At 47.4% G+C, this 24,480-nt stretch overlaps 1 protein-coding gene across 8 annotated transcripts in view; it reads left to right on the forward strand.

Annotated features, from left to right (window-relative positions):
- The first annotated feature begins 4,422 nt into the window (after positions 1 to 4,422).
- Positions 4,423 to 24,480, forward strand: part of LOC110528493 (eukaryotic translation initiation factor 4B) — a 50,277-nt gene continuing 30,219 nt past the window's right edge. For 6 of the 8 annotated variants that reach the window (XM_036984069.1, XM_036984073.1, XM_036984074.1 and 3 more), the window contains exons 1-3: positions 19,157 to 19,189; positions 22,977 to 23,129; positions 23,365 to 23,570. In XM_036984069.1, the coding sequence (XP_036839964.1) occupies positions 19,171 to 19,189; positions 22,977 to 23,129; positions 23,365 to 23,570 (378 nt within the window). In that variant the 5' untranslated portion in view covers positions 19,157 to 19,170. Of the gene's footprint in view, positions 4,451 to 19,063; positions 19,190 to 22,976; positions 23,130 to 23,364; positions 23,571 to 24,480 lie in introns of those variants that run through there. The other 2 variants (XM_036984071.1, XM_036984070.1) reach the window with 2 other exon arrangements.

Genomic DNA, 24,480 nt, shown 5'->3' on the forward strand with positions numbered 1-24,480 from the left:
CAAATGTATTTATATAGCCCTTCGTACATCAGCTGATATCTCAAAGTGCTGTACAGAAACCCAGCCTAAAACCCCAAACAGCAAGCAATGCAGGTGTAGAAGCACGGTGGCTAGGAAAAACTCCCTAGAAAGGCCGAAACCTAGAGAGGAACCAGGCTATGTGGGGTGGCCAGTCCTCTTCTGGCTGTGCCGGGTGGAGATTATAACAGAACATGGCCAAGATGTTCAAATGTTCATAAATGACCAGCATGGTCCAATAATAATAAGGCAGAACAGTTGAAACTGGAGCAGCAGCACGGCCAGGTGGACTGGGGACAGCAAGGAGTCATCATGTCAGGTCCTCTGAGGCATGGTCCTAGGGCTCAGGTCCTCCGAGAGAGAGAAAGAAAGAGAGAATTAGAGAGAGCACACTTAAATTCACACAGGACACCGAATAGGACAGGAGAAGTACTCCAGATATAACAGACTGACCCTAGCCCCCCGAAACACATAAACTACTGCAGCATAAATACTGGAGGCTGAGACAGGAGGGGTCAGGAGACACTGTGGCCCCATCTGAGGATACCCCCGGACAGGGCCAAACAGGAAGGATATAACCCCACCCACTTAATATACAGTATCTGCAAGCTGTCTCTCAAATAGCCTACCACATTACTGCAGTCAAATAGTTTTGAAGAAGTAAAAGAGAAAGAATGCACTTCTTCAGAATATTGATCTGTTTTTGGCAAGGGCTGCAAACAATCACAGATTATAAAGGGAAAACCAGCTGCATGCATTGTCTCCCAGACAAGTAAAACACTTTTTATGCTTGCTTTGAGGTGAATAACATTGATCCTCTGCTGCTCAAGATGACTGTGTGTGCTCTATCTCTGTGGCCGACGTGAGCAAGACTTTTAAATACTTTTAAATACTCTCAAAACTAGACCAGCTAGCTTAAGGACAGATTCAACCTCTCCCTGTCCTAGTCTGTAATCCCCACATGCTTCCACCATTGTTCCTGTACACTGGCAAACAAAGGTAACCTGCCTAAATGACTATCGCCCTGTGGCACTCACTTCTGTCATCATGAAGTGATTTGAGAGGCTGGTAAAGGACGACATCAGCTCCACCTTACCTGACACCCTGGACCCACTACAATTTGCATACCGCACCAAAAGATCAACTGACAACGCAATCGCCATTGCACTGCACACAGGCTTATCCCACCTGGACAAGAGGTTGTGAAAATGATGTTCATTGACTGAAGATGTAAGGAGGGGCTTATTACAGTTGTATTCCAGCCACTATGGGGTACTTAGGCGAAGCCCATGGAAAATGAAGAAGAACAATTGAAGTGGACTGGGGGAGCTGTTACATCGTGGTTAAAATTCAAGTAAACAGTACCTTTTGCGTTGAAATGTACATTATAAGCTCATAGATAAAGGTAAGAAATTTGGAGGCACAGCTGAGATTTATTTTCATGTGAGCACCGGCCCATATTTCTTGAATGGACAATGAGTGAGAGACATTGGGAGAGTTGCTAGATAGCTAACCATAGCTGGTTAACCACTGAACGAATTTTAGCTATCTTGCCATTGCCTGCATTGTCGTTGTTGCCACGTGAGTAGGACAATATGAGTCGAAAGTGGGAAACGTTGGATGAAATTGAACAGTTTCTGGACTTTAACTGAGGACAATGTATGACACCTGTGTGTAAATTGTGGAATAGGAAGTGTAGATGACTCTGAATTAAAAGGAAAGATCCGTCGCGCGTTGCGGCGCAAACTGATTGAAGATTACTGTGAGAAGGAGGATTTAATAGAATCAGAAGATGAGGGAATGTCTTGGCTGCTTCAAGTGAAAAACTAAATCAAAGTAATATCAGACTCGGGGGATGCTGCGAAAAGTCTGCCTACAAGTCCCAGCCAGTCGGCGCCAACGATGCAAGTGAACAACGAACCCAGTGGAGAGACAGAAGCTGCTGCAGGATGAAAAGAGGGGGGAGGGGCTCCTCAGCCCAGCAGAGAGGTGACCCCAGCTCCAGAAAGGCACACACCACAGCAAGAGTGGAGTGAGTATGCCCAGTCATAAAGACTGATAGGAGATCAGAATCAGAAAGATAATCTCAACTTCAACAGCCTAGAACATCAGATTGAAAATGGACTGAGAAAAGGATTCAGTGAATTAGAAATCATAGAAGCAGTAATCAGAGCTGTGAGCCCAGTCATCTGGAGGGGAAAACAGACATGACAACCTAAGGCAAATCTTGAGGACACATTATGCAGAGAAGGATGCCACTGAACTGTATCACAAGTTGATTAAGACAACGCAAGAGTCTGCCTTGGACTTCCTAGTCCGAGTCTTCGACCTGAGACAGAAAGTGTTATCAGCCTCGTACCCTATCAGGACTGAAATATGGCACAGAGTTAGTCATTGTTACTAGATTAACAAATTATATCTTGAGTGGAGATGAGAGTGCTTTGCTTGAGAAAATGCTAATTGCCCAGGGCAATGAAAGCAAACAAATGCAAAAGGCCATGGTTTCAGGTAAGTTCACCCCCACAGGAGTGAACGCAGTACAGAGTGAGGATAAATAGGATAGTGGAGAGGAATGTGACCAGGCAGAACCCCCACAGACCACAGTCCGAAAATAAAATAAATACAATCTCCTCCTCAGTAAAATTAATGCGAGCAATGAAGCAATCAAAGAACTGACCTGACAGGTAACATCATTAGTACAGTCAGTGTAGGGCCAGGGTGACAGTTCAGTTAGGAATCGCTCCAACAGAAAACCATGTACAACCAAAAGAGAGAGAAGAAAATGCTAAAGTTGTTATGAGACTGGTCAACAGACTGGTCATCAGACTGGTCATCAGACTGGTCAACAGACTGGTCATCAGACTGGTCATCAGTGATAGCCATTGGGCAGTAGGATGTAGGATCAGGGGCAAAGCACATCCATCAGGAGTTCCCACATATGCTGAGCACTTGTTGACTGCTTTTCCTTTACTGTGCGGTCCAACTCATCCCAAACCATCTCAATTGGGTTGAGGTCTGGTGATTGCGGAGGCCAGGTCATCTGATGCAGCATTCCATCACTCTCTTTCTTGGTCAAGTAGCCCTTACACAGTCTGTAGGTGTGTTTTGGGTCATTGTCCTGTTGAAAAACAAATGATAGTCGCACTAAGCGCAAATCAGATGGGATGATGTATCACTGCAGAATGCTGTGGTAGCCATGCTGGTTCAGTGTGCTTTGAATTCTAAATAAATCACCAACAGTGTCACCAGCAAAGCACCCCATATCATCACACCTTCTCCTCCATGCTTCATGGTGGGTAATCCGTTCACCTACTCTGCGTCTCACAGAGACACGGCGGTTGGAACCAAAAATCTCAAATTTGGTCTCATCAGACCAAAGGACAGATTACCACCGGTCGTGTTTCTTGGCCAAAGCAAGCCTCTTCTTATTATTAGTGTTCTTTAGTAGTGATTTCTTTGTAGCAATTTGACCATGAAGGTCTCCTATGAACGGTTGATGTTAAAATGTGTCGGTTGCTTGAGCTCTGTGAAGCATTTATTTAAGCTGCAATCTGATGTGCAGTGAACTTGAATGAAGTTATCCTCTGCAGCAGAGGTAACTGGATCTTCCTTTCCTGTGGTGGTCCTCATGAGAGCCAGTTTCATCATAGCACTTGATGTTTTTTGTGACTGCACCTTTTTGCGACTGCAATCCTCCTTAAGACTGACCTTCATGTCTTAAGCAAAGAGAAATGACAGTCCATCTTTACTTTTCTTGCCATAATATGGACTTGGTCTTTTATCAAATAGAGATATCTTCTGTATACCACCCCTACTTTCTCATAACACAAATTATTGGCTCAAACACATTAAGAAGGAAAGAAATTCCACAAATTACCTTTTACAAGGCACAGCTGTTAATTTAAAATGCATTCCACTCATGAAGCTGGTTGAGAGAATGCCAAGAGTGTGCCAAGCTGTCATCAAGGCAAAGTGTGGCTACTTTGAAGAATCTCAAATATTAAATATATTTTGATTTGTTTAACACTTTTTTGGTTACAACATGATTCCATATGTGTTATTTCATAGTTCTGATATCTTCACTATTATTCTACAATGTAGTAAATAGTAAATAAAATAGTCCAAACTTTTGACTGGTACTGTAAGTACTAACTACAGTGAGACTGAATATACCACTGGTCATCGCTGGATGGCGGAGCTGTCTGACTTCAATCTCACACTGAAGTATCGTCCTGGAAAGGTAAACACTGACTCAGACTTTCTGTCACGTTCTCCTTTGCTTGCTGAACATTACATGGAAGAATGCACAGAGAAACACTCCCCCTGAGACGGCAAAAGCAACACACAATAATGTTCAGGCACAATAGCATGACTGAGTAACTTGGATATCCGTGGTCACGCTAAGGCCATCAGTGCAAGATGATCTGTCAAGGTAAGGGGGAACAATTACAGACTGACTGTCTCCACACGATCTCATGCAGGTTCAATTAAAGGATGCAGCTGTATCAATAATCTTGGAACTGAAAAGGCAAAGGGCTAAAGCCAAAACCAACAGAATGTCAACAAGAGTCATGCAAAATCAAACAGTTACTGCAAGAGTAGAACAGACTCCATGTCTCACCAGAGGGATTATTACGAAGGAAAACAGCAAAAAGGACACAAATTGTGGTACCAAGTCAGTACAGAACACTAATTTACAAGTACTTACACACTGAAATGATCCATTAAGGAACAGAAAGAGTGTTGAACTGTCACGACTTCCGCCGAAGTCGGTCCCTCTCTTTGTTCGGGTTGCTTTCGGCAGTCGACGTCACCGGCCTTCTAGCCATCACCGATCCACTTTTAATTTTCCATTTGTTTTGTCTTTGTTTTACAAACCTGGTTTCAATTCCCCAATTACATGTTTATTATTTAACCCTCTGTTTTCCCCATGGTTTTTGTGTGTGATTGTTTTATGTATGTTCGGTCCGTTATTGTGGGCTCGGTATTAAGACATATTATTGGGATATTTGAGTAAAGTTACTTGTGTCACTCATCTCTGCTGTCCTGCGCCTGACTCCTCTGCACCAGCTACACCCAGACCACTACATGAACTTAGCACAAGAACACTTTAATTGGCCACGCATGCAACATGCCATTGAACACTTAATCACTAAATTGTGTAAGTGTATCAAATAAAATAAACCCAGTGTAATAGACCTCTGAGACTATCACAGTGCAGGTGCATTTATACGGAGACTTGATTACACACAGGTGGATTGTATTTATCATCATTAGTCATTTTGGTCAACATTGGATCATTCAGAGATCCTCACTGAACTTCTGGAGAGAGTTTGCTGCACTGAAAGAAAAGGGGCTGAATAATTTTGCACGCCCAATTTTTCAGTTTGTGATTTATTCAAAAAGTTTGAAATATCCAATAAATGTCGTTCTACTTCATGATTGTGTCCCACTTGTTGTTGATTCTTCACAAAAAAATACAGTTTTATATCTTTATGTTTGAAGCCTGAAATGTGGCAAAAGGTCGCAAAGTTCAAGGGGGCCGAATACTTTCGCAAGGCACTGTAATTCCCTACCATTTGAGGAGCCAGTTCAAGCATCGAGTAGAGGTCTGTGGAGAAAGGAACTACTTCAGCATAGAGGTCTGGGAGGAGCTGAGGGCTCAGAGACTCAATCATCCCATGATGAAGTGGACACTGATTCATTGGGGTCAACCATGACCTTGCCCCACCGTTCAGCCCGGCAGAGGAGGCCCAGAGACATCCAAACATTTAACACTTTTTTAATGTATTTTTTTATTTAACCTTTATTTAACTAAGCAAGTCAGTTAAGAAAAAATCTTATTTACAATGACCCCAGCCAAACACAATCACAGCCAGTTGTGATATAGCCTGGATTTGAACCAGGGTGTCTGTAGTGACACCTCTTGCACTGAGAGGCAGTGCCTTAGAACACCGCACCACTCGGGAGCCACTTTAGGGCTGCCAAGCGCTTATCAGGATAGGAATTAGAGATGTTCAGATTTATTCATTTAAATAAAATAAAAATTGACTTTACTAATCACAGTGAGATAATGTTTAGTAGGAGTTGCGTCTTTGCCCATATAGGTAGACTGGGCATGTCTATATAGTTATTGTCATGACTTCCGCCGAAGTCGGCTCCCCTCCTTATTCGGGCGGCGTTCGGCAGTCGACGTCGCCGACCTTCTAGCCATCGCCGCTCCATTTTTCATTATTCCATTTGTTTTGTCTTGTTCCCCGCACACATGTTTTACATTCCCTAATCAACTGCATGTATATATATATATTCCTCTGTTCCTTCCATGTCTTTGTGTGGGATTGTTTTGTTACGTGTTTTGTATTGACACGCCTAGCTGGTTTTTCCCCCGGGTACTATGTTGTTAGGAATTTTATGAATAATGACTAAACAATATCTACATTTAAATAGAACTATAATTAATTGAACTCTACCCTGTTTTACAATATCTGATTAATAATGTTAATTCATAAGGAAGGGATTGTGTAGCATGAAACAGGGGGTAATTAAACATAATAAACACCATTCCAGCTAGGTTAGAGAGGAATGGGTTGTGGGTTTTTAAGTAAGCAAAAAGGATCGTTAACCTATGGTTGAACCGACTCAACTTAGCTCTGGAATGTTTAGATAAGGCAGCGAGTTTCTCCCTAGGTTTTCCATTATGTCTTCTAAATAGTGATGGATGAAGGTGAGACTCCAGAAGTTAATCTTGATATAGTGTGTGTGCGCTAGGAGGTTGGAATAAACTTTTGAACATTCTGTGTCCTGGTCGATAGGAGGAAGGACATTTTATAACCTATGACATCATATTTTGTATATAAACTGTTGTTCGTGGTTCCATGGCAGCTAATTTTAAGACTGGTCTCTGTCTATTTTATGCATATAAGAATCTTACAAATTCTTATAAATAGACTGAGTGATTTAATTAATGTACACATATAGGAATTATGAAATTCCGATGACATATGTTGAAACCCGGAGTGTGTTTAATTGTTAAACATGTTTTGGATATTTGTGACTTTGCACTTTTGCCTTTGGCTGGAGGTTTGTTGGACACTGTTGCATCCGTCTGTTGTTTGCTTCTGCCAAATAAAGTGTGCGCCTGATCACAACTCTCTGCTCTCCTGCACCGGACTTCAACGCCAGTAGCGCATATGCTGACAGAATCCCACACCGGTTAGACGAGTCGAGGAACTCGTCCGAGAACACACGAAGATGCTGCAACATCTCGGCGCCACGATGGATTGTGTTGTCCAGACCATGGACCGCTGGGAGAGACAGGGAGTCTCTCCAGCGCCTCGACCAGCACAATTTTTTTAAATTTTATTTTACCTTTATTTAACCAGGCAAGTCAGTTAAGAACAAATTCTTATTTTCAATGACGGCCTGGGAACAGTGGGTTAACTGCCTGTTCAGGGGCAGAACGACAGATTTGTACCTTGTCAGCTCGGGGGTTTGAACTCGCAACCTTCCGGTTACTAGTTCAACGCTCTAACCACTAGGCTACCCTGCCGCCCCTGGGGTACGACAGATTTGTACCTTGTCAGCTCGGGGGTTTGAACTCGCAACCTTCCGGTTACTAGTTCAACGCTCTAACCACTAGGCTACCCTGCCGCCCCTGGGGTACCTCTACCCGTCCCCCCTGTATCCAGTCCCAGTGGGATGCGTCTCTGCCTTCCCAGGTAGTATGATGGGACGGCAGCACAGTGCCAGGGGTTCCTATTACAGCTGGACCTATACCTGGCCACCGTTCACCCAGCTCCCTCGGGAAGGGAGAGGGTGTCTGCCCTCGTCTCATTCCCCTCGGGGATAGCTCTGGAGTGGGCAAACGCCGTGTGGGGAGAAGGAGATGTGGCGTTGGACCACTTCGAAGAGTTCACCCGCAGGGAAGCGGCTTTTCCACCTGAGGCAGGGGTTCGCTCTAGAATTCCAGACCTTGGCAGCCGGAGCAGGATGGAACGACAGGGCCCTTATCGACCTCTACCGATGCAGCCTGCGCGAAGACATCTGGCGGGAGTTGGTCTGCAGGGATGCCACCATCACCTTTGACCAACTGCTGGATCTGTCCATCCGGTTGGATAACCTGCTGGTCACCCGCGGACGTCCAGAGAGGGCTCTGTCGGTTCCGTCTTCCAGCACCCCCGCTCCGGTGCCCATGGAGCTGGGAGGGGCTGTGCGTAGGGAGGCTGGAGGAGGGCTCTGTCGGTTCCGTCTTCCAGCACCCCCGCTCCAGTGCCCATGAGCTGCGCTTAGGGAGGCTGGAGGAGGGCCTTCACGTGCACCATCTGTGGCCGCAGAGAGCGCACTGCTGGTCGGTGCCGAGCTGGTCCCTCTGGCGTCACCCCAGGTGAGTCTGCACCACTCTCATCCAGAGCCCTCTGTTGACCACCTGTTTGTGCATGTTTGTTTTCCTGAGTTTTCCCCGCATTCCCAGCATAAGGCGCTCGTCGATTCAGGCGCGGCTGGGAATTTTATCGACAGAGCGTTCACCCTTATTTTAGGGATTCCCATTGTTCCTGTGGTTAGACCTTTCCCTGTACATGCTCTGGATAGTCGACCATTAGGGTCCGGGTTAATTAGGGAAGCCACCATCTCCCTGGCCATGGTGACGCAGGGGAGTCACGAGGAGAGAATCAGTCTCTTCCTCATTGACTCTCTTGCGTTTCTCATAGTACTAGGCCTTCCCTGGTTAGCTCTTCATAACCCCACCATGTCATGGCAACAGGGGGCTCTAGGTGCCTTAGGGCTCGTGAGAGTGCTCGGGGAGGTGTGTACGGGTTTCCGTTGGTGCAACAACGGTGAAAACTCCGGACCAGGTCTCCACCGTGCGCATCCCCCCAGAATATGCCGATTTGGCTCTCGCCTTCTCCAAAAAGAAGGTGACTCAATTACCACCCCATCGACGGGGGGATTGTGCGATAAATCTCCTGGTAGACGCTGAACTTCCCAGGAGTCACGTGTATCCCCTGTCGCAAGCTGAGACGGCGGCTATGGAGACATATGTCTCTTAATGCCTGCGTCAGGGGTACATTCGGCCCTCCATTTCACCCGCCTCCTCGAGTTTCTTTTTCGTGAAGAAGAAGGAGGGAGGTCTGCGCCCGTGCATTGACTATCTAGGTCTCAATCAAATCACGGTGAGGTACAGTTACCCGCTACCTCTCATCGCCATGGCGATTGAGTCAATGCATGGGGGGTTGTTCTTCACTAAACTGGGTCTCAGGAGCGCTTACAACCTGGTGCGTATCCGGGAGGGGGACGAGTGGAAGACGGCGTTCAGTACCACCTCAGGGCATTATGAGTACCTCGTCATGCCATACGGGTTCTTCCAATCCTTTGTAGACAAGATTTTCAGGGACCTGCACGGGCAGGGTGTAGTGGTGTATATTGATGACATTCTGATATACTCCGCTACATGCGCCAAGCATGTGTCCTTGGTGAGCAGGGTACTTGGACGACTGTTGGAGCATGACCTGTACGTCAAGGCTGAGAAATGCCTGTTCTTCCAGCAGGCAGTCTCCTTCCGAGGGTATCACATTTCCACATCAGGGGTGGAGATGGAGAGTGACCGCATTTCAGCCGTGCGTAATTGGCCGACTCCCACCACGGTAAAGGAGGTGCAGCGGTTTTTAGGGTTTGCCAAATACTACCGGAGATTTTTCTGGGGTTTTGGCCAGGTGGCTGCTCCAATTACCTCACTGCTGAAGGGGGGTCCTGTACATTTGCAGTGGTCGGCTGAGGTGGACAGGGCTTTTGGGCACCTAAGGGCTCGGTTTACCTCGGCTCCCGTGCTCACCCATCCCATACCTCAGCTCCCGTGCTGGCGTTCATAGTGGGGGTGGACGCGTCCGAGGCTGGGATAGGAGCCGTGTTCTCTCAGGGCTCGGGCATGCCACCGAAGCTCCGCCCCTGTGCCTTCTTCTCGAAGAAGCTCAGCTCGGCGAAGCGGAACTATGATGTGGGGGACCGTGGAGACATTGGCTTGAGGGGGCTAGACACCCTTTTCTCATCTGGACTGACCACCGCAACCTGGAGTACATCCGGGCAGCGAGGAGACTGAATCCTCGTCAGGCAAGGTGGGCCATGTTTTATAACCGTTTTGTGTTTACCCTGTCCTACAGACCAGGTTCCCAAAATGTTAAGGCAGACGCACTGTCCGGCTGTATGACACAGAGGAGCGGCCCATGGATCAGACTACCATACTCCTGGCCTCCTGCCTGGTAGCGCTGGTCGTGTGGGAGCTGGACGTGGACATTGAGCAGGCATTGCGTACAGAGTCCGCTCCCCTCCAGTGTCCCGTCGGGCGTCTGTACGTTCCGTCTACTGTCTGTGACCAGTTGATCTATTGGGTCCACACGTCACCCTCCTCTGGTCATCCGGGGATTGGCCGGGCGGTGCGCTGTCTAAGTGGGAAGTACTGGTGGCCTACCATGGCAAAGGACGTGAGGGTTTACGTTTCCTCCTGCTCGGTGTGCGCCCAGTGTAAAGCTCCTAGACACCTGCTACATCCCTTACCCATTCCACAACGGCCTTGGTCACACCTGTCGGGGGATTTTCTAACTGATTTTCCTCCCTCACAAGGAAACACCACGATCCTGGTTGTCGTGGATCGTTTCTCTAAGTCCTGCCGTCTCCTCCCTCTGCCTGGTCTCCCTACGGCCCTACAGACTGCGGAGGCCTTGTTTACATACGTCTTCCGGCACTACGGGGTGTCTGAGGATATAGTGTCTGATCGAGGTCCCCAGTTCACTTCGAGAGTCTGGAGGGCGTTCATGGAACGTCTGGGGGTCTCGATCAGCCTCACCTCAGGTTTTCACCCCGAGAGTAATGGGCAGGTGGAGAGAGTGAACCAGGATGTGGGCAGGTTTCTGCGGTCTTATTGCCAGGACCGGCTGGGGGAGTGGGTGGCGTTCGTGCCCTGGGCCGAGATGGAGCAGAACTTTCTCTGCCACTCCTCCACTAACCTCTCCCCCTTTCAGTGCATATTGGGGAACCAGCCGGTTCTGGCGCAATGGCATCAGAGTCAGACCGAGGCTCCTGCGGTGGACGACTGGTTCCGGCGTGCGGAGGAGACATGGGAAGCCGCCTATGTTCACCTCCAGCAGGCCACACTGCGCCAAAAAAACACTGGCCTTCTTGCCAACGCCGCTCCATTTTTCATTGTTTAATTTGCTTTGTCTTGTTCTCCGGTTTATATTCCCTAATCAACTGCATATATAAACATGTACAGTGCATTGCGAAAGTATTCAGCCCCTGTAAGGGCGTTCGTCTGTAGGAGGAAGAGAAGCGGACCAAAGCGCAGCGTGGTGGTTATTCATGTTTTAATAAATCACTACACATGAACAAACTAACAAAAACAAGAAATGTGAAAACGCAAAACAGTCCTTTCCTGTGACACCAAACACAGTGACAGGAACAATCACCCACAAACACACAGTGAAACCCAGGCTACCTAAGTATGATTCTCAATCAGAGACAACTAATGACACCTGCCTCTGATTGAGAATCATACTTAGGTAGCCTGGGTTTCACTGTGTGTTTGTGGGTGATTGTTCCTGTCACTGTGTTTGGTGTCACAGGAAAGGACTGTTTTGCGTTTTCACATTTCTCGTTTTTGTTAGTTTGTTCATGTGTAGTGATTTATTAAAACATGAATAACCACCACGCTGCGCTTTGGTCCGCTTCTCTTCCTCCTACAGACGAACGCCCTTACAGAATCACCCACCACAACAGGACCAAGCAGCGTGTCAACAGGCAGGAGCAGCAGGAGAAGCAACAGCGGCAGCAGGAGATACGTAGTAAGGAATTCTGGACATGGGAGGAAATCCTCGACGGGAGAGGACCCTGGGCTAAGCCAAGAGAATATTGCCGCCCCAAGGCCGAGCTGGAGGCAGCAAAAGCAGAGAGGTTGGCGAAGCAAGCACGGCGGCGCAGACGGAAGCCCGAGAGTCACCCCAAAAAAATTCTTGGGGGGGGGCACAGGGGGAGTGTGGCAGAGTCAGGAGTCAGACCTGAGCCAACTCCCCCCGTTTATCGTGAGGAGCCAAGGAGGAGCTCAGAACCAGAGCTGGTGTTGGAGGTGAGCGAAGCAGAGACTGTGAAGGAGTTAATGGGGAAATTGGAGGAGAGAGATATGAGGGATTTGCTGGTTTGGTGCATGAGGCACGACATTCGCCCGACGGAGCGTGTCAGGGATTTAATGGCACCGGGGTCAGCTATCCATACTCATCCTGAGGTGCGTGCGAGGGGTCTGGTGAAGACTGTGCCAGCCTCACGCACCAGGCCTCCTGTGCATCTCCCTAGCCTTGCACGTCCTGTGCCATCTCAGCACTACGGTGCTCCTAGCAGTGCTAACTGTGGCGGGCGTGGTGCTGGTCAGGCACCGTGTTATGCAGTTGTGCGCACGGTGTCCCCAGTACGCGTGCTTAGCCTGGTGCGCTACATCCCAGCTCCCCACATCTGCCGGGCTAGGGTGAAGATCCAGCCAGGGCGGTTGGTGCCAGCCCTGCTCTCAAGATCTCCAGTACGCCTTCACGGTCCGGTCTATCCGTCACCACCTCCACGCACCAGCCCTCCGGTGGCAGCCCCCCGTACCAGGCTGTCTCTCCGGCCCATCCTTACAGGGGCTTCCTCCTCTCCAGCGCTGCCGGAGCCTCCCGCCTGTCCGGCGCCTCTGCCGGAGCCTCCCGCCTGTCCGGCGCCTCTGCCGGAGCCTCCCGCCTGTCCGGCGCCTCTGCCGGAGCCTCCCGCCTGTCCGGCGCCGCTGCCGGAGCCTCCCGCCTGTCCGGCGCCTCTGCCGGAGCCTCCCGCCTGTCCGGCGCCGCTGCCGGAGCCTCCCGCCTGTCCGGCGCCTCTGCCGGAGCCTCCCGCCTGTCCGGCGCCTCTGCCGGAGCCTCCCGCCTCTCCGGCGCTACCAGGGCCTTCCTCTTCTCCAGCGTTGCCGGAGCTTCCCGTCTGCCCAGCGCCAGCTGAGCTTCCCGTCTGCCCAGCGCCAGCTGAGCTTCCCGTCTGCCCAGCGCCAGCTGAGCCTCCCGTCTGCCCAGCGCCGCCAGCGGCGCCAGCGCCGTCCGTCTGCCCAGCGCCGCCAGCGCCGTCCGTCTGCCCAGCGCCGCCAGCGCCGCCCGTCTGCCCAGCGCCGCCAGTGCCGCCCGTCTGCCAGGAGCCGCCAGTGCCGCCCGTCTGCCAGGAGCCGCCAGTGCCGCCCGTCTGCCAGGAGCCGCCAGTGCCGCCCGTCTGCCAGGAGCCGCCAGTGCCGCCCGTCTGCCAGGAGCCGCCAGTGCCGCCCGTCAGCCAGGGGCCGCCAGTGCCGCCCGTCAGCCAGGGGCCGCCAGTGCCGCCAGTCAGCCAGGGGCCGCCAGTGCCGCCAGTCAGCCAGGGGCCGCCAGTGCCGCCAGTCAGCCAGGGGCCGCCAGTGCCGCCAGTCAGCCAGGGGCCGCCAGTGCCGCCAGTCAGCCAGGGGCCGCCAGTGCCGCCAGTCAGCCAGGGGCCGCCAGTGCCGCCAGTAAGCCAGGGGCCGCCAGTAAGCCAGGGGCCGCCAGTGCCGCCAGTGCCGCCAGTCAGCCAGGGGCCGCCAGTGCCGCCAGTCAGCCAGGGGCCGCCAGTGCCGCCAGTCAGCCAGGGGCCGCCAGTGCCGCCAGTAAGCCAGGGGCCGCCAGTAAGCCAGGGGCCGCCAGTGCCGCCAGTAAGCCAGGGGCCGCCAGTGCCGTCAGTCAGCCAGGGGCCGCCCGAGCAGCTGCCGCCCCTCTGTCCCGAGCAGCTGCCGCCCCTCTGTCCCGAGCAGCTGCCGCCCCTCTGTCCCGAGCTGCTATCGCCCCTCTGTCCCGAGCAGCTGCCCCTCTGTCCCGAGCAGTTGTCCCTCTGTCCCGAGCAGCTGCTTCACCTCTGTCCCGAGCTGCCCCTCTGTCCCGAGCAGCCCCTCTGTCCAGTGGGGTCATTGAGAGGGGTGGCCATGGTGAGTAAGCCAGGGAGGCGGACAATAAGGCGGACTAAGACAATGGTGAAGTGGGGTCCGCGTCCCGCGCCAGAGCCGCCACCGCGGACAGACGCCCACCCAGACCCTCCCCTATAGGTCAAGGTTTTGCTGCCAGAGTCCGCACCTTTGGGGGGGGGGTACTGTCACGTTCTGACCTCTATTTCTGTTGTTTTGTATTTATTTAGTATGGTCAGGGCGTGAGTTGGGTGGGCAGTCTATGTTTGTTTTTCTATGTTTTGGGGCATTTCTATGTTTTCGGCCTAGTATGGTTCTCAATCAGAGGCAGGTGTCATTAGTTGTCTCTGATTGAGAATCATACTTAGGTAGCCTGGGTTTCACTGTGTGTTTGTGGGTGATTGTTCCTGTCACTGTGTTTGTTGTCACAGGATAGGACTGTTTTGCGTTCTCACATTTCTTGTTTTCGTAAGTTTGTTCATGTGTAGTGATTTATTAAAATGTGAATAACCACCACGCTGCGCTTTGGTCCGCTTCTCCTCCTCCTACAGACGAACGCCCTTACAGCCCCCTTGAACTTTGCGACCTTTTGCCACATTTCAGGCTTCAAACATAAAAATATAAAACTGTATTTTTTTGTGAAGAATCAACAACAAGTGGGACACAATCATGAAGTGGAACAACATTTATTGGATATTTCAAACTTTTTTAACAAATCAAAAACTGAAAAATTGGGCGTGCAAAATTATTCAGCCCCTTTACTTTCAGTGCAGCAAACTCTCTCCAGAAGTTCAGTGAGGATCTCTGAATGATGCAATGTTGACCTAAATGACTAATGATGATAAATACAATCCACCTGTGTGTAATCAAGTCTCCGTATAAATGCACCTGCACTGTGATAGTCTCAGAGGTCCGTTAAAAGCGCAGAGAGCATCATGAAGAACAAGGAACACACCAGGCAGGTCCGAGATACTGTTGTGAAGAAGTTTAAAGCCGGATTTGGATACAAAAAGATTTGCCAAGCTTTAAACATCCCAAGGAGCACTGTGCAAGCGATAATATTGAAATGGAAGGAGTATCAGACCACTGCAAATCTACCAAGACCTGGCCGTCCCTCTAAACTTTCAGCTCATACAAGGAGAAGACTGATCAGAGATGCAGCCAAGAGGCCCATGATCACTCTGGATGAACTGCAGAGATCTACAGCTGAGGTGGGAGACTCTGTCCATAGGACAACAATCAGTCGTATATTGCACAAATTTGGCCTTTATGGAAGAGTGGTAAGAAGAGCCATTTCTTAAAGATATCCATAAAAAGTGTTGTTTAAAGTTTGCCACAAGCCACCTGGGAGACACACCAAACATGTGGAAGAAGGTGCTCTGGTCAGATGAAACCAAAATTGAACTTTTTGGCAACAATGCAAGACGTAAAAGCAACACAGCTCATCATCCTGAACACACCATCCCCACTGTCAACCATGGTGGTGGCAGCATCATGGTTTGGGCCTGCTTTTCTTCAGCAGGGACAGGGAAGATGGTTAAAATCGATGGGAAGATGGATGGAGCCAAATACAGGACCATTCTGGAAGAAAACCTGATGGAGTCTGCAAAAGACCTGAGACTGGGACGGAGATTTGTCTTCCAACAAGACAATGATCCAAAACATAAAGCAAAATCTATAAAGGAATGGTTCAAAAATAAACATATCCAGGTGTTAGAATGGCCAAGTCAAAGTCCAGACCTGAATCCAATCGAGAATCTGTGGAAAGAACTGACAACTGCTGTTCACAAATGCTCTCCATCCAACCTCACTGAGCTCGAGCTGTTTTACAAGGAGGAATGGGAAAAAATGTCAGTCTCTCGATGTGCAAAACTGATAGAGACATACCCCAAGCGACTTACAGCTGTAATCGCAGCAAAAGGTGGCGCTACAAAGTATTAACTTAAGGGGGCTGAATAATTTTGCACGGACAATTTTTCAGTTTTTGATTTGTTAAAAAAGTTTGAAATATCCAATAAATGTCGTTCCACTTCATGATTGTGTCCCACTTGTTGTTGATTCTTCACAAAAAAATACAGTTTTATATCTTTATGTTTGAAGCCTGAAATGTGGCAAAAGGTCGCAAAGTTCAAGGGGGCCGAATACTTTCGCAATGCACTGTATACATATTCCTCTGTTCCCCCCCATGTCTTTGTGTGGGATTGTTTTGTTACGTGTTTTGTATTGATGCGCCTAGCTGGTTTTTCCCTTGGGTACTATGTTGCAACCCGGAGTATGTTTTATTGTTAACATTTTTTGCTTATTTGTGACTTTGTCACGCTTTGCACTTTTGCCTTTGGCTGGAGGTTTGTTGGACACTGTTGCATCCGTCTGTTGTTTGCTTCTGTCAAATAAAGTGTCTCTGCTCTCCTGAACCTGACTCCAACACCAGTAGCGTATACGCTAACAGTTATATGGGTGTTAGTTCAGTTTTCTCAGGTGTCCTCTAGACCAGTACTTACGTCCTCTGTTTTGAGGCCAGTGAAATGTTTGGGACAACGTTGCATTTTTGCAGGGTAGTGTTGTAAGGGGCTTAATACAGTTGTATTCCAGCCACTACTTGGGTGAAGCCCATAGGAAATGAAGAAGAAAACTTTAAGTGGACTGGGGAGAGGAAGAAAAACAAACAAAAAATGCTGTCAACTGCTGTTACATCATGCTGAGAGTCAAAAGCTTCAAGTTCCTCAGCGTGCAAATCATAGAGGACCTGACATGGACCCATCACATCATCACCGTAGTGAAGAAAGCGCGACAGCCCCTCTTCAACCTCAGGCAACTAAATACATTTTGCATGGCCCCTCAGATCCTCAAGAACTTCTATATATGCACCATCGAGAGTACCTTGTCTGGCTGCATCACCGCCTGGTATAACAACTGTGACCACAAGGCTCTACAGAGGGTGGTGGGAACTGGGAACGGCCCAAAACATCACTGGGAGCAAGCTCCCCGCCCTCCAGGACATTTACACCAGACGGTTTCTGAGGAAGGCCTGGAAGATCGTCAAGGACTCTGTCACCAGAGCCACGGACTATTCACTCCGTTCCATCTGGCAAATGGTTAATGGAGTGTCAGGTCTACCACCAGGCAATCAGACTGTTGAACAGCTAACCCTAGCTGTCTACCTTCCCAGACCTGAACCTTAGATAATATTTGGGTAAGACTTTCTATGAAACCCATATGCATAATGCATTATACAGCATGTACCCATATACCCATAATGCACTATGATATAGTAATAATTAAGTATAAGTTTAGTTATAGACACATAAAGACTCATATAAACTCATGCCCCTGAGTGGCGCAGCGGTCTAAAGCACTGCATCTCAGTGCTAGAGGCTTCACTCAGTGCTATAGGCTTCACTGGTTTCAATTCCAGGCTGTATCACAACAGGCCGTGATTGGGAGTGCCATAGGGCAGTGCACAATTGTCCCACCGTCGTCCAAGTCAGGGTTTGGCGGGTGTAGGCCATCATTGTAAACAAGAAATGATTCTTAACTGACATGCCTAGTTAAATAAAGGTTCAATTATATAAATAAATACAATTCTGCTGATGCATTATAGTCATAATCACTTATAATGTACAGCAACATATGTAGCGCTTCATAATTGCTGGTCACTTTTTCCTCAAGGATCATACAGCATTATAATGACCGTCAATGTGATGCATTTCTAACCTTTTTGTCAATGAGCAGCACATCATTATTACTGCATCCTAATCTTTGTTTTGGTGTGTTATAGCATACTTATAAGCCACAATAAAGTAATATTATTTGATTGCTTTAGGTAAGGTGATGAAAGGCTGACAGCTATTTGTTGACATTGAGGTATATACTGATGTTGAGGCTAAGTCGCTCACCCACCATTGCACCTTGTATCAAATGGTGAGCTGGACCTTGCTTTACATGCACAGACAGTTACATTGTTGTGTTCATCTACAAAGTCCTTCTGAGTAAATGACCTCTCTTCCTCTGTAGCCTGCTCTTGTTCACCAGTAGCAGTTACCAGACACGGTCTACTAGGTTGTTGGTAAAGCCTCAGGGCAGTTACGGAGAAAGGCAAGACTGCCTTTTCCTATTGTGCACAAGAGGCATGGAACAGTCTGCAAAATGTGGCATGGAACTTCACCTAGATATACTAGTGCCCCTTAGTGAGTTTAAAACTCTGGCCTAAAACTATGTTCAGGAGGAGTGTAACTGTTTCCTGTAGGCCAGATCAGCTCTTGATAATGTGCTGTTGTATGTTTTTTCCCCTGGTTAAATAAGCTGTTACTGTACAATTCTAAAGTTGTCATTGTATGTTTTTCCCCTGGTTAAATAAGCTGTTACTGTACAATTCTAAAGTTGTCATTGTATGTTTTCGTGAAATGTCATGACTTTTTGGAGGGTAAAAATGTTTGACCATTAAAAATGCTATTTTCCCAAACCCCTAACCCTAACCTTAACATTTATCCTAAATCTAACCCTAACCCTAACCTTAACCCCAAAAACCCTAACCTTAACCCTAACCTTAACCCTAGCCATATCATTAACCTTAACACCAAAACCATAAATCAAACCCCTTAAACTTAAAATAGCATTTGAACAAATTCAGGACTTGAAAAAAGTCTTAAATGTTAGAAATGTTGGGGTCCGGATAATGTAGGAAAACACACGCACACGCACACACACACACGCACACACACACACACACACACACACACACACACACACACACACACACACACACACACACACACACTGTCAAAACTGCTGTTCTATGTATATTCTATTTTATTCAACTGCAACACCAAGACATTATCCACTTCATATTTGTAAATACAGTCATACTTGACATATCACATTCATAATGCTTTAACTAGCTATATATGCAATTGTGACCACATCAGTTTTACTACTATACATACTACTTTCTTCTACTATTAGTTTTTTTTTATACAAAAGGTATTTACATCTATTTGAAATGCCTGAAATTGGTCTCTAGCTAAACACCATAATATAATATTATTAATAGAAAATAGTAGACAGCAAGGGCAAGGCTGGAGGGATTTGAGGCTCGCGACCAGATGCGCGTTCTCGATTATAAACCTCTGACGCCTTCATCCGGGAATCTGGTACGAACTCGCTCTCCAACATGGCGGCGCCAGGTGAGGTTTATGTGGGTGAACGAGCTAGGTCGGTTGGGAGATTTCAGAGGGTATTAGCTCGACACAATTTAGAAAATATCGTTTGACGAGTGTCTACACCTTGTCGTGTCAATCTGTGTCGGTGTCCTATGTGTATATTTTCATAAAATTACTGTTTCTCAGGGATAAAGACGCCGCTGCCGGCGAAGGGATCTAGCTAGCTAACGTCGTTAGCTTCGCGAGGCAGCTATTTACTCAGAATTTAATAATTTCTTCCCGGTGTTTTTCTTTGAGTGATATGTTACGGGTATTGCGTTGACTTTAGGCTGTGCCTTTGGATTGTATCAGACATTTTAGTAGGTCGTAGTGTTATTCATAAGCAACTGACACATTGTGTCTAGGTAGTCGACGATTTACTGTGGCGCTAAGACAAGCAAGCGCATTTCTTGTAGGAGGGTCTGGTTCAGTGGCATGGGGTTCTCAAGGAATTTCCCACGTGCGGAATTTGGTAACCGATGGGTGAAGCAGGACAGTTGCTGGACGCGTCCTATCGCTGGCCTCCCCTCAAATGTTAGCAGGCTGGCGTATTTAATGATGTCAGCCACATGCCACTAGCATAGGCCTTAAAGTATTCCTGGTAAGCAGTCCTTTGCTGACGAAGCCAGTGGATGTAATGACAATGGCTAGCTAAGCAACTAGCTAGCTCGTTAGCTTACTAACATACCAGTGGTAGCTAAAGCTGTATTGGCCGCTAACGTTAGTTAGCTTGGAACCATCCAGTTGTTTCGAAATTATTTGGTTAATGTTAGCTAGTTTTGGCAATATGGCTACATTGGCAAGAATGACTCACTGGCTATTTCCCCAGTTTGGTTTCACGTAATTCATAATGATTCACCACGTGGAAGGCACTACTTTGCACCTAGGCCTAACTTACACGCTGTTTGCTAGGATAATTAAATATTGTAGCTTGTTCTACAGTGTATTAATGGTATTGTTGTCACTCACTGCACGAGGACCATCACCATTCATTGTAAACAGTGTGTGTGACCCACTGACAAGATACCAATTGTAAACAGGCTGTGTGTGTGAAAAGAATGCCCTGACAGCTGGGATTTTCACAATGAAGCCGCCAGCCCTCTTTGTTTTTCCCCAGTCCGCTTCAAACCAAAACAAACCGACCAAACCTTCTCCATCAGAAGAGCTGGGTCTCATTGAAAGCAGTAGTCAACCAATTTAGTCACAATAACTAATTTAATGTCTGTCACACATACCTAAAGTGTTGTTGCTCTTGAAGAAACAACCAAACTCTCTGTTGCTGAAAATAGGATAAACTGTAAAAGCACTTATCAGTGATGCCCAATTTTGTTTTAGAGCATTTCAATATAGTGGCAGTTAATATGCGGTGAGACCACTCCCTGTTTTAGAAGGTTGGCATTCATGGGGATGACTCAAGTACTGGAGGCAGCTCTGCAGGGTAATCACTAGCTGGCCTTAACCACACCTCTAACCTTATGCCTTAACTTTAAATTAAGACCAAAAAGCAAATTTTTGTTTTCATTAATTTTTACAATATGTAGCCAGCTTTCACTTTGCAGCTGGCCAATCTAGTGGAAATCTCTCAGCTCTGCCTCCAGTGCAAGATTAATCTCAATAAACATCATCCTGCAGTTTAGAATGGGTCAGTGGGGCCAAGGCTCATCTGGCTGGCTTTGGCCCCACACACTGAAGACTTATTAGACAGACACGCTGTTTCATTATCATGTTCTGCACGTCACTGCTCCTTTATCTGACACGATGCTGGACGGGAGCACTCCACAACAGTGAGAAATTGCTATTTGTTCGCTTGCAGCTGTTGGCATAAAGGGCGTATTGAGGCCTTTTCTAAACCAATGTGCTTGTTTTGCCTTCGTCAGAGAATGTCAATGGCAGTTTGTGAAAATGATGCAACATAGTTTCAGGCATTTCCACTAGCTCGGTATAGACACTTTCATTGGTTTCCAACGCAATGCAGGACTGCCTGGAGGTAGAGGGCTGCACTCCTGCGGAATGCCAACAGGACCTGCTGGTCCCAATAGAGATCATAGCAGCCAATCAGCATTTTTCATGCTGCAGTTAGGAGCGGGCAGTCTGTCTGACTATTTTGGGATGAAAATATTTGTCTCGCAGATGATTTGGAAACGGCTGTCTTTCTGCTTTGTATGCATTAGCCTGCCTACTGTATTAAGAACACCTATTTGTTGCATTATCAGATTTTGCTGCTTTAAGTTCAGTAGCCTGCCTCCTAATTAGGTGTGCAAGATCAAGTGCGTCTGTATATGTGTGGTCTCAATTAAATAGAGTAGGCTGCCTATGCATTGGCGGAGAATCAGGTGGCAGTTATCTTTCCAAGGAATTTTTATTAAATATGACTAGACAATAGTTTACTACAGTGTCTGTAAATAAATAATAATGGTAATAAGTGGAGGGCGCTCAACAGACTTGAGTCGAGGTGCAATCAAACAAATAGATTATTGAAAAGACACCATGCGCGCTTAGGCTAAAAATGGTGAGCGAGTATTGCCTGTTCAATTTCTATAAATATTGTTTGCCCATTTCTCTGCCTGTAAATCGTCCTCCTAAAAGGTGGGCTATATCCTATATGCTAAAGAGAAAGTGTTACTGTCCTCTCAACATTCTTGCTACTTCAAGTTCAGTATCCATATGTGAAGATCGGGTGCATGTGTGGTCTCAATTCAAGACTAGGCTTGGGTGATACTGTTTATCGTATACTGGGGACAGACAGTATGATTTTCAATACTGTTTTAAAAAATCAAATAAAAAAAAATCAAAGGGGTGTTGTGTGCTACTCAACTGCTGATAAACTAAGTATAAGAAATCTAAGATGTGAAATTATACCAAGCTCAGAGCTCCAGCTATGCATTTGGTTTGCTACCTAAGTGGCTAGATATCAAGCTTCTTGGTTACAGCAGAGACATTCTATCCTCTCCTGGATCAAGATCCCTGTTTCCTAAATTGTTTTGTACGTCCAAACATTTTATTTTATCCCCCACTATGGTAGGAGACGTTATGAAAATCTGCATACCGCCCAACCCTAGTAGGCTATAGCCTATGCATGGGCGGCAAAGCACAGGGCCATTATCTTTACAAGGAAATGTACTTCCTAAATATGATTAGGCTATAGTTTACTACATTGCCTAGAAATAAATATTTATCTCCCATGTATGTCTCTGTCTGAAAATAGTCTCACTCCTACAACATATCTCAAGAGAAAGTGCACGTCTCTTCAAACTATGTCTAGCCTGTTTGATTATCGGCTAGTAATACCGAAAGCCTAATAATGGGACACGTGACAATCTCTGGCAATTTAACCTATTTCTTGGGTTATTTTTGTGGATTTTGATATTGCCTGTAGGGCGCTAAATTGCTTGGACCATACCTTGCAAGTGAGCTGTGTCACATACGCCTAAAATAACATTGAAGGGCTGGTTGGGTTTGGACCTGTTGCGCGTGGGAGTAGAACAGAAATCCAGCGGAGTGCGGTAATAAAAATTGCGGGCGGAATCCATCTCTCGCAAACCACTACCTCGAGTCTAGTAGTTACAAATCAAGTTAAATGGACCGCTTGTAGTGGGATATGACTTTGTAATTACATCAGTCAAAATGTCTTCCAAATGTACCCTCTATCTCTTACGTAAGAGACTGGCAACCATGCTAATCCAGACCCCTTAGATTGGAAACTAGGGACTAGTGGTTGTTTTTGGACAGTTCATCTCTGTACATTACATTTCCCTTCAATGTTTCATGCAGCCCACTGATCTCCCTCTCTCCCTCTCCAGCTAAGAAGAAGGGGAATAAGAAGGGGAAGACCCTGACCCTCACTGACTTCCTGGCAGAGGACAATGGGAGTGGAGGCAATGCTCCACCACCGCAACCCAGCTACGCCAAGTCCACCAGCTGGGCCGACGAGACGGATGACGTGGAGGGAGATGGTGAGAGACACATGATGCTTGATGAGATCTCATATGGGGGCTCATCCAAAGATGCAAACTTACCAGGGTTTCACATTCACTAGGGTGCAATGCTAACTATGCAGATCAGTGAAATGTAGCATTGGGAATCATGTCTTGTTGTTCCACAGTACATTTCTATCTGTTTTCGGTAACATTGCACCTGTCCATGGAAAAACATATCCCTCTTCCTTACTCCTCCTACTCTTTCTCTCAGTGTCCACCTCCTGGCACTCAGGGGAGGACAGTTACCGGGCCCCGGCCATAGATCGCAACATCCTGCCCACGGCGCCACGGTCAGCCCGCGAGCCCAACGTGGACCGGTCGCGCCTCCCCCGCAGCCCCCCCTACACCGCCTTCCTGGGCAACCTGCCCTACGATGTCTCTGAGGAATCTATCATGGACTTCTTCCGGGGCCTAGCGGTACGTACTAGATCCTGTCAGAACGGCATCTGTGTTAACAAAATCTGTGTTTTCAGTAGATACAAAGTAGTGAAAAAATGCTTTGCTCTCCTACCTGGACATGTCTACGTTGTGCCGACTCAACATGACTCTGGTGTGGGAAGGATACCACACACTTTTTGACTTGTGTATTATTATTTATATAAATCTTATTTATTTAACTAGGCAAGTCAGTTATGAACATTCTTATTTACTATGACAGCCTACCCTAGCCAAATCTGGACGATGCTGGGCCAATTGTGCGCTGCCATATGGGACTCCCAGTCAAGGCTGGAAGTGATACAGCCCGGATTCGAACCAGGGACTGTAGCGATGCCTCTTGCATTGAGTTTAGGGCAGGGCGGTATAACATATTTTATGATATACTGGTATTGATGCAGAGACCAGTTTGGGTTTTTACTTTACCTTCTATACTGGCATTTTGTTTACTTTGTTAAATGTGATACGCCATGTGTGATGTCACTTTTTTATAGTTCACTTTACTACTTGAGTCATCTCTGTCTCCACTCTTTCTCTCCATGTCACTTTCCACAATCTATCCAAGCCCCCTGTCACTCAAGGAGCGCAATTTATGTTCCTCAACCACGCCACTTGCATTCAGTCTGCATGGTCAATGCAGCACATGCAACAATGTTGACAACAACAATGTTTTCACTTTGTTTCTTAATATAAATCCACTAGTGTTCTATAATGACACTATTAGTTTATATTTCTAAAATCAGCAAACAGCTAGTTTGTCGTCTTCGCAAGTTGCCCTAAATCTTGAGACACTAAACGTTATCTATCTAGCTAATAAATGCACTGAGTAAGAGCAAACGTACCTAGCTAATACAGCCTGATAATACCAGTGATGGTGTAGACCTAAATCAGC

The sequence above is a fragment of the Oncorhynchus mykiss genome, chromosome 7, assembly GCF_013265735.2.
Source record: "Oncorhynchus mykiss isolate Arlee chromosome 7, USDA_OmykA_1.1, whole genome shotgun sequence".
NCBI classification, from domain to species: Eukaryota; Metazoa; Chordata; class Actinopteri; order Salmoniformes; family Salmonidae; genus Oncorhynchus; species Oncorhynchus mykiss.